The 11,020-nt window shown below is 43.3% G+C and overlaps 1 protein-coding gene across 1 annotated transcript; it reads right to left on the bottom strand.

Moving 5' to 3' along the window:
• Window positions 1-552: 552 nt before the first annotated feature.
• OXGR1 (oxoglutarate receptor 1) lies at window positions 553-4,602 on the bottom strand. The gene is made up of 2 exons (XM_057401123.1): window positions 4,339-4,602; window positions 553-1,633 (listed from the first exon to the last, which is right to left on the bottom strand). Exons 1-2 carry the CDS (start codon window positions 4,372-4,374, stop codon window positions 587-589), a joined length of 1,083 nt encoding a protein of 360 aa, XP_057257106.1. The 5' UTR covers window positions 4,375-4,602; the 3' UTR covers window positions 553-586.
• Between the last annotated feature and the right edge of the window lie 6,418 nt (window positions 4,603-11,020).

Below are 11,020 nucleotides of genomic sequence, written 5' to 3'. Positions count from 1 at the left end.
TTGTATCACCATGTATGTTCTCCTCTGGTACTCTTCTCATCCTCCCCTAGGCTAGCTCTGAGGTTTCACCATTCAGTTCCTTGGTGCCCTATGCTGAAGTTCATCAGGTCCATCTAATTTGAAAAGTGATGATTTATCTAGGTGCCTTCTAGGTAATTCAGGGTTTCAGCAACCGTGACAGTATCTGCTGTGTTTTGCTCTGGCTATAATAAACAAAGCAGTACATCAGTGACAACAATGAAATCAATGGAAGTTGTTCTCATGTCCGTACTAACCTCTCCATGTTTCTGTAAGCAAATGCAAAGCCTGGAGTGAGAGCACCCTTTGTTTCCCAGATTATTTTGGAAACAGTCGGGCTGGTTGGTTGGTTTTAGATTTCATCTTCAAGGTGGCTTTCTAATCTTTTCACTCCTCTTTCTTTGGTTGCTAATAGAGGTGTATATAAACCTGCTCCCTAGACAGCTTTTGGAGAAGTGTGCTACAGCAGGGAGAGGAAGCCAGTTGCAATTCTTGCTACCATATCAACACACCTGCCTTTCCAGGACCTTACAGCACCAAAGCCTGGGATTTTCTTCAAGGGATTATCTCATAACTTTAATGTAATTTCTGACTTGGTCAGGTAGTTGTTGCTCCTGGTCTGCTGGATGTATTTGTTCCACTTACACCTTGAAAGAGAGAGCATGGCCTGTTGGAAGTTACCTCCAATCACAACATAAAGCAGGAGGTTTCCACATGTGTTCAGTGCAGCCAGTGGCCGGGAGATGATATAAGCAGAGTGGATTTGTTTTTCCGTGTGACAGCTGAATGGACACAACCGTAGTTCAACCCGAGCCACACGAAAGATGTGGAAGGGGAGGAAGCACACGTAGAAGACCACCAAGAGGACAATGGCAAGTCTGCGAGCCTTTAGTTTGTAGCAAGCCCGTGTGTGGGGCCCAGTAACCAAGGTGTAAATAATGGGCACATAGCACAAAGTCACAGTCAGCAAGGGCAAGAAGAAGCCCAGGCTGGTCAGCAGCCAGATATACCACCTGATTGTGCCCAGGTTTTCAGAGCTGGTAAGGTCAAGGCATAAGGATCTGTTTTGTTCCTCTTTTGAAGAGATTAAGAAGTTGATGGGGATGACAACTGCCAGTGAGATCACCCAAATGGCTGCACAAGCCACTGCTGTCCACCGCTTCTTCTGGATGTGGAAGAACTTCATAGGGTGGACAATCACCACATAGCGGAGGACACTGGAACAGGTAAGGAAGAGGATGCTGCTGTACAAATTGAAGTGGAAGCCAAAGCGGATGAACCTGCACATGAAGTTACCAAAGATCCAGTGCTCCCCGTTGGCATAGTAGTGTATCAGGAAGGGCAGGCTGGTGAGGTAAAGCAGGTCTGTGAATGCAAGGTTCAGTATGATTATGGTGCTGCTCTTCCAAGGTCTCATCTTGAAGCTGTAAAAACAAATTGCAATGACGTTTCCTGGGAAGCCCACCAGGAAGATAATGCTGTACATAATGGGGAGGTACAAAGTCTTCAGACCAACTTGCACGTCAGTGCAGTTGAGAAAATCACCTTCAGCGTGCTGCCAGGTGGTGGGGTTGGCTAAGTTGTCATTAGTTGCGTTCATGTTTTTCCCTTGGTGCTTAAGAGAGAGAAAAATGTTTAGTGTTCTCTGGCAGATAAGACCTTCTCATAGGTCATTAAAAACAACTAATAACCAGATCTTTTCTTTTAACTTCCCATTAGTGCCACTATTAAAGTCCTTTTATTGAATAAGAAAAGGCTTCGCTGCTTTGATAGGAATTGATCCTGATCTAGAGGCCTTTTATCAAATCTAGGTAGAGATAGGTAATTTATTTTAAAATGCATATTTTCAGGGAAGGATCTGCACAGACACAGTGAAGTTGTAATATAAGGGATTCCCAGCCCTACAGTGTGTGATGTGTGCCCCCTGAAAGTTCACTTTCTGCTCTCATAAGGAGTCAACATAGTCATGTTGTGCTACTGACCAAAAGTATAGAGAGGAATGTCCAGAACGTAACTCTCCATGGAAGTTACTTGCAGCCTTCTCAGTTAAGTGGAAAACAAGGCAGATATTGAAATGTTTTCATATTCTTTTTGATACTGGAGTCGGTTAACATTTTTCTCCCTGCTCCTTGGAAACAACTGATAGAGGAATACTTCATTCTTTTAGTTCACTAACAAGATTGATGCTGCAAAGAAATAGGTTATTTTTAGGCTTGTCATTAGCTACTATGTAAATTTCTCACCCTGTAAAATGGTGGTTTGCATTGACATTAGTCTTAGATAGATAGAAGTTTTCTGAAAGATGAGAATAAATGCATTCAACTTTACAAAGCAGCCAGTTGCATGCTTTAATATGGAAGTTGAGCAGGATTCAAGGGAAGTAAAGGTAGCCCAGTATATAGTCTCTACAACAGAAAATATGGGGCCACTGAAGCACATGGCAAAAAACCACTAGCATGGCATGCAGTGCATGCGTTTGTGTGAATGCCGCCTTTCTTTTTTAAAGTGGAGCAAACGTTTTGATGGAAAAAAATGAGTAAGTATCTGGCGCATTTTTTTTTCCATAGGAATGTAACTTCTCACAGGATGATTCCCGTCCTCAAATTACTGTAACCTGGATCTGTTAAAATGGATCCTACTGAATCACCGCTTCTATTTCCTGTTCTACTCTGAATTTTCTTGATATAGCTTCTACCCTCACTCACTTGTGGGATTACACAGAGACAGGTTGCAGGATTTGAATTCAGATTTGTGTAGAACATTTGGTTCAAACATATTTAAAATGCTTTGAAACCTGAAGCTGGAGCTTGAGGAGAAGCATGCCAAACACCGGCATTTGTTTTTAAAGAGCAAAACAGCTTCAAACCTCTTTTCATGGCTGGGGATGGTGCAGCGGATGGCTTGAGTAAATCCAGTGGCTATAATTCAGTAAAGAGGTAATACAGTGGTACCATGGTATCCCCAAACAAACTTGAAGCATCTGGTGTGGCTAATGGTTAACCCAGCTAACAGCAAAGGCCCCATCCTGCCGTATCGGGTTATAGCTTGCTGTCTGACTCTGGAAGCACCAGGGCTGTGCACGCCTCAGTATTTACAGTGCATAGCTATTAAGAAAGCATGGCTGGGTGCTGCTCCCCCCATCACTTCCTTTGTGGTTTTGTAGGGCTGTTGTCAGCTTTTATTCCACCAATCAGTGTGCTGCTGCAGCAAAGCTATAGGGGCTGGAGAGCAAATACCTATGATGATGGAAGAGTGTGGCAGTGGCACTCAGCTGCTGCAGTTCCTGTAGAAAGACACATGCTATCAGGTGCTTTCAGAGCCGTCTCCTTTGCTATGGGTGATGTTAGGGCTGTATTTGGGTCAAGGAACTCACTCACAGGCCAGACCACCCCACAGGCCCTGCACTGGGAAGTGGGGACAAATACTGTAAGAAAAGCACAGGGGTGTGGGTTCTTGGTTCTGCACTGCCCTAAGATTGCATACAACCTAACAGGTTACCACAGGGACTAAAGAAAGGAGACAACAAGTCTTCGCTGTTTGCTTATTATTCTGCTGTCTGAATTACAAATAGAATTTAGAAGAAACTTAAATCTAATTAAGGCAGAGTTTGTACTGTGGCAGATTTTATCACACTAAGTAATTGGCCATAATGGGACTTCTGCAGCCCAAGCTGAGGGTAAATGATATATGCTGTAGACACATAATGAACTTTAAATAAATTATCCAAGAGCAGAACTCGTAATAAAAGGGAACTAGCATATTGAAATAGAAACCCTCTTGCAGTCTTAATGGTGGAGTCACTGCTCTATTACATGGTATTCTTTACTGTAACCAATTGATTGGACTCACTTTAAAAAATGTTGTGATTCCATGTCTTTAATTGCAGTCACGTATAAGGGAAACTTGTCTGCTCCTGCATTGTGATAATTTAATTAGAGCCTGCTGGAAATAAAAGCCAAATGGCTGCAGCCATGGCAAAGTAACCTAATGCCTGTAATTGGACCATATTTCACACAGATGTGTTGCTGAATAAATTAAATAGGTTTGGCTCACAGTGTTCGACTCTTCCACTAGCTCAGATTTAAGAGACACAAATGATATATTCAGAGATGAAGATACGAGACCTGCTTCCCTTACCCTTTATAATTCAGGGATGTGTTTTCATGTGGAAAGAGTATGTGCATTTAACTTGAGTATTGAATGCATCCCAGATAAGTTTAATTTGTTCTATGCTTGCATCATCCTGTAACCCTTTGCTCATCTCTCTCCGTTCTGCCCTGCCTCTAAGTTCACATCTTTAAATCAAAATATGCATTTTACCTGTAAATCTTTGGTGTTGTCTTCTTTCCTCTTCATAGCCTGTTCCTTACATACCCTACTCCAGCTGGCAGAGTTTGCTTTTAAATTCCACAGGTTTGTGCAGTGAGACTGTCTGGGAAAGCCATAGCAACCAGCCCAGGCTATTGAGCAGGCTGGGGAAATGCTCTGCCTCTGTTCCCAGGTCTCTGCCACGCGAATGCAGTGTGGGCTCCTTGGTGCTGAGCAAGAGCAGCTCTGACCCCTCTTACCTACTTGCAAGCTGGCTGCTACGTCCCTCGTCAGTTATCTTCCTGTCTGGCCTGTCACCTGCATGGGATGTGGGGACCTGCCCTATGTCACTCACAAAGTTGGTTGGGACTGCCTGTAACCTGAACTATTTGGCTGGAATGGTTTGTTACAGGTGCTTCCAGCCTTCAGTGAGAGAGGAAGGTCAGCAGCACTCAGGCAGGGATAAGCAGCACCGCTGCAGTGCTCGCCTGAAGGAATATGTCCCTGAGTGCCAGCGCACACTATGGGAAAGGTGGAAGATGGGGAGAGAGGTGAGGAGTGAGCAGTGTTTTGAATTGGAAGAAACTGCACTGCAGAGGGCTTGGTGGGTGCTAGGAGCTGCAATCAACCACTTGCATCCCAAGGAGGGCAAAGGTACCCAAGAGCTCCAAACTGGGAGCTTGGTTGAATTAGCTGCCATTTCTGCAGGGAGGGACCTGACTCTGAGAAGAGCAAGAATTGCACAGTCAGGGCACAAGCAGGGTCTTGTGGCTGGAATAGTATCTACAACCATGTGCTTGTGAGGTCAACCTGGCTGGAGAACAGCTTTCCTGGAGAGGAGAACTGGCTGATGCGCAAACTATCCTGACCATATTACATGGGCAATACTAATTTCTCCTGAAGTGATTTGTACAGAGGTCAAAGGAATGAAGAAAATGCAGAATCATAGAATGGTTTGGGTGAGAAGGGAGCTTAAAGCTCATCCAGTTCCAACTCTCCTGCCGTGGGCAGGAGCACCTTCCACTAGAGCAGGTTGCTCAAAGCCCTGTCTAACCTGGCCTTGAACATTGCCAGGGATGGGACATCCACAGCTTCTCTGGGCAAACTGTGCCAGTGCCTCACCACCCTCACAGTAAAGAACTTCTACCCAATATCTAATCTAAATCTACCCTCTTTCATCTTAAATCCATTCTTCCCTTGTCTTATCACTACAGACCCTTGTAAAATGTCCCTCTCCAGATTTTTTATAGACCCCTTTATGTACTGGAAGCTGCTCTAAGGTCTCCCCAGAGCCTTCTCTTTTCCAGGCTGAACAAGTCCAACTCTCTCAGCCTGTCTTCATAGAAGAGGTGCCCCAGCCCTCTGATCACCTTCATATCCCTCCTCTGGACCCTCTCAAACAGGTCCACATCCTTCTTGTGTTGGGGGCTCCAGACCTGAACACAGCACTGCAGGTGAGGTCTCAAGACTGGAGCAGAGGGGGACAATCACCTCCTTGACCTGCTGGTCACAAAGCAGCCCAGAATATGGTTGGATTTCTGGGCTGCGTGTGCACATTGCTGGGTCATGTTGAGTGTGAACCAGCGCCCCAAGTCCTTCTCAGGGTTGCTCTCAATCCAGTCTCCACCCAACCTGTGTTTGTGCTTGGGATTGCCCAAACCCAGGTGCACGACCTTGCACTTGGCTTTATTGAACTTCATGTTTGGCACTGGCCACCTCTCAAGCATGTTGAGGTTGCTCTGTGTGGCATCCCTTCCCTCCAGCATTCTGAAGTCCCCTAATATCCAGGTAATAAAGTGGAAGACAGACCAGTACTTCCTTGAATGTGATGGCCAACCCTTAAGAAGGGGCTAGCAGGAATCTCCTCTCTTTTTGGAGAGGGAAGAAGGGCACAGACACCTTGTGGGTTGCCCTACAACAGGTGTTTTACTTGCTTTGCACACTGAACTGTGAGAAGCATGGGCTTATCCAAAGGTGCCAGGGTAATTACGGTGTGGAAGTTAACGATTTTATGGGTTGACTCAGCTTTCCTGTGTATGGTGCTAGCTGAGCCACTATTTACACATTTTGCTTAATCTTCCCTCCCTCTTCCTTTTCAACAGGTTTTGACTCTTGGGTTAACTGTGCTCCATTGACTTTGACCTTGTTTCAATGTGGCGATCTTTACACGAGTTGCGTGCTTCTCTTTTTCTTTTCCTATTTCTTTCCCCCTGAAGAAAACACTTTCAAAGACATAAGCATTCCAGATTTGATTTTGAATTAAATATTTACGAGCTTTTATGAACAGATAGGAAAGTTATTATCTTGAGAGGGAAATGTTTAGATGAGGCTGGAAAGAACTTGAATGTTTTCCAACACTGAAGTTAATTTCAGATCTCATTTGAAGCTATTATTTACTTTCTCATAATGATAAGAGATGTGAACTTGGAAACATGAGCAATTATGTACTGTGTAATGTAGTGAATCAGACTCAGATTATTTAGTAAATATAACTTTTAAAATGTCTGTTCTGTTTCTTTACCTGATGTTTTCATTATTTGCCATCTTCACATGAATGACTTTCAGCTTACTGGTCATACGCAATCTGTTCTCCTTAACTCTTTGTGGTGTAAATAAGTTTGGCCTCCTTGTATGTGAACATTACTTTTGGACTTCTAAATACAAATATTCATAAACAAACTGGCAGCTGTCAACATATCCCTGAGTAACAGCTAACACAAGCCACCATTCTTTAGAGAAAGAGTTGAAACCACTTTTTACTGTGTGACTAGCTACCAGGTAGTCTTAATTTCAGTACTCCGCATCATGGAAAATGTACAATCTGCAAAATGCAAAAACACCTTTGAAAAGGGCATATGCGGAGTCATGGACAGACCAGGGGTGTGAAGCTGATGCTCTCAGAAGTCCCAGTTTACCCCTGCACACATAGGTGAAGATTTTTCCGCATTTTGTTTATAAATTCCTGTCAATCTATAAAGGATATAAAATTTATTGCTCATTTTTTGTGGGTTTTTTTGTTTGTTTTGGTTCTTTTTATGAATTGTTTGGTATTTATCTGCTCTTGTATGGTATTTTTGAGTAAGAATGGATATTGCTCTGCCATTGTAATTCAAATTGTATTAAAACAAGATTATTACTTGAATATGTCATCTCAGGCTTGGTGTTTGCAGTTCAGGAAAAGAATCTGATAAATTGTGAGGAGGTGGAAAAGAGCTTCAGGAATGAATTGGAGTACTGGGAGGTGCTCAGAATTCCCAGTAACTTGTATTCAGTGCCTTTTTTTTTTATTATTCCTTTCCTTTTTTTTTTAATTGGAGGCAAATCTTGATTTGAAGAGAATCCTCTTACTCCTTTGATAGCCTGTTCCAAAGATGAATCATGCCCACAGTTGAAATCATGTCCTTAGATTTTAATATGACTCTAGTTTGTGCTTCCACCCTTTCAACTTCTTGGTAAGTGTCTCTCCTATAAGGAGAGAGAGCCCATTTAGCATGGCTCTTATGTTTTTGTGGAAGTATTTAAAAATTATAATCCAGTCACCTTTAGTACTTCTTCCTGATGAGGTTGGTAGCTTAGGACACCTTATGATAGCATCTGGGTTGCTCCAACCCATTATTTTTCCTCCCATTTGCCTTGTTGGTTAGAACATGACAGTTTTTATACATGCAGTGGAGACATTTTAAAGGCCTGCCACTGAAATGTGTTCACTGATTGTTATCGATGTGATTTAAAACATGCACAACACATGCATATGTCTTCATTCACACCCACAGTTTCTCCTTTGGGAACACTTTCCTTTTCCTTTGATTCTGTGTAGTATTCGCAGGGTGCAGTTGTCTCATGAGAGTTGGCAGCTTGGCAATTTTCATCACAGAAGCATCTAGACCATGCATTCTTCTGGCCATTCATTCCCCTTCCTGCACTGACTACTTCCTTCCAGTGCCCAGCAGGAAACTCAGACTGCTAAAATGTGATGCCAGTGCCTCTGTTTTTTCTCTTGGTATTACACCTTTGTCCCCAGGGGAGTACTGGTGTACCTGCAGGACCTGGCAAGGTAGGTGGGTGCACACTGGATTGATGCTCACCTTCCTGTGCATGGCAGCTCTGCAAGACAGATGTTTATATTCTGAAGACATATGTCTGTTTTCAGCTTATTTTCCCATGTTTTGTAATTGTTTATTGAAGTGGAAAAAACAAAACTAGCACCATAATTGGAGAATGCTGAAAATATCCATGGGCTCTTGCACAAGAAGATATGCAGTAGGTACATTAATCTTTGATATGTTTTATATGTAGCACTTCAGATTCAGTAGGATTGTAGTGCTATGGCAAATTAGGCAACTACTGCAGAACATATATTTCAGGGACTGGTTATCATATATCACACCCAAGGGCCCACAGTCTGTCTTGACTAGAAGTTCATTCTTCTTAGTTTTATTCTCTGCTTTCACTTCAGCTTTCAAGAGTTTGACATTTTTTTCTATCTATCTCTGATACAGCACTGAGAAAATCCTCCTTCCTTGTTTGTCCTACAGCCTGCTGAAGGTTTCTCTTATCTTTCAGGGTGTGAGTTCTGATGAGGGTGGATGTTACTGATGGGTCTTTTTGCAGCTCAGCTGAGTCCTCCAAAGTTATTTCCTCATTCGCCCTCCTCTTATTGGGTTTGCAGTGTGAGTTACTTACATGCTCAGTTCAGAGTAGTTAAGGACAAACAGCTTTTCTTTAGCTGCAGACATCCTGTTTAGGCAAAACAAGACCAGCATTAATGAGGAAAGGCAAGAAGGAGACAGAGGTGACCAGCAGACAGGCAGGGAAGTGAAGCATGGATCTCACTGGGAAGGGAGGAAATTGAAGCTCAGGAAGCCCATCTCACGATATGTGAAAGCTAGCTTGGGCAAAAAGCAGACACTGCCATGGACTGCCTTTGTCCTTATGTCCTTTCATTGAATGATGAAAATAAAGATCTTGCATATAACATCCTTACCCAGCACAGGCACCAGTCACCAGACACTGAGCGTGCTTAGTGGAAGAGTAGATGGCAGTACAGATCTAGGTGTGACAGTCACCTCTCGTCAAACCTTTCTTGGTCCTGAGCAGTGCCTGAGCCAGTCTGCTGGTGTCTGCGCATTCTTCCCCTTGCCCATGGGCCAGCTGGTATTCACAAAGGCCTGTGTTTTCCCTTATTCCCTCTGTTGCTGTCTTTTTCCAGTTAAAAACTAAAATATCATGCAGACAAGTTTTATGGGAAGTGCATGGTAAGTGAAAACTTTTCTCCATAAAGACAGGCAGGTGGTAGAACAGGTCACCCAGAGAGGCCCTGGGGATTTTCAAGTCCTAGCTGGACACAGCCCTGAGAAATCTGGCCTGAAATTAGTGCCCAACCTGCTCTGAGCAGGCAATTGGAGGCCTCCTGATGTCCCTTCCAACCTGCTTGATTCCAGTACCTTACAGACCCTGAAGTCTGCAAGATGTAAGAGTAAAGGGTAAGATCAAACAGCCACCATTTCAAGACAAAGAAGTATCTAAATATCCCATTGCTTCAGGTAAGACAAATCATGATATAGCAAAGCTATCCTAGACCTCATCCAATCCTTACCACGGCTAGAGACTCCCACTTACCAGCCAGGCTTGTCTGTCCAATCCCTGTTTCTCAGGAGTCTTGAACACCGCAAAACTGAAGCTGAAATAGCTTTATTTTCCTATTTTATTAGGCCTCAAGATTGTGTGGTCCTTTACATTGTTTTTTTTCATGCAGAATTTTGATATGTAAGGCTGTGTGCCTACGTATATGTGTGCATCTGTGTGCATATGCTTGGTTACCACCAGCATTCACATGCAGAAAGCAGCCTGGTTTTAAACAAAAATTTATATCCTGAAATTACTTATTTGCTTAACCTGATTTCTGATAAAAATTTGTCAAGCTTCTGCTTAGTAGGAGTGCTCTTTTTCAGGCCTGCATTGTGATATTTCACCCTGGAACAAGGGTGGGAGTGCACACAGGTCTTCATGCGGAAGCTCTGAGATTTGTGTTCACAGATTTGGTTGTAATCTGGTGTCAACATAAAAAGTAAATAAATCAATCATTGTCCAAGTGGCATATTTGAGTTTGGTTTCACACCCAGATTCTCCTCTTCAAAATAGAAAGGGTTTGGTTTTCTGATTACATATCTCCAGTTCTTGAGGGCCCCCACCTTCTTGATTCATTGGTTTGAACTGCTAGTAGTACTGCTTTGTAAGTGTCCTAGCTTTTGTACTAACAACTGCAAACTTCCTTTTTGTTCATCAACGAGAAGTTTGGGTGATTTGATAGTGTTTACTAATCTGCTCTCATTCGTTTTAATTGACAACATGGACTGAAGACCTGAGGGGCAGAAATGCACAGTGGCTGCCTCCATCGTGCCCTTATAAGCTGGGAAAGTCACGGGGCAGCTGCCGTGGGACCTTAACGGGACGGCGATGCATCAGCTTTGGGGCGGCTGGTGGTGGTGACGGACAGTAGATGTCACTCTTGTCCAACGTATAGAGATTGGTTTCTTCACTGAAAGGGTAGGGTCTTTGTAAGTGTGGGTGGGGAGGGGCAAAAAACCGGCTGATCATAACTGCTACTGAGTGAAAACTTTGTTTTCAGATAAAAAGATGTCTACAGAGAAAACCATAGCTCTTATAAAATCACAGAATGGTTTGGGTTGGAAGG

The sequence above is a fragment of the Pezoporus wallicus genome, unplaced genomic scaffold (genome assembly GCF_028554395.1).
Source record: "Pezoporus wallicus isolate ANWC-B61680 ecotype Strahan unplaced genomic scaffold, APGP_CSIRO_Pwel_v1 contig_6944, whole genome shotgun sequence".
Taxonomy (NCBI): Eukaryota; Metazoa; Chordata; class Aves; order Psittaciformes; family Psittacidae; genus Pezoporus; species Pezoporus wallicus.
This window is presented reverse-complemented; position numbering and strand designations above follow the sequence as displayed.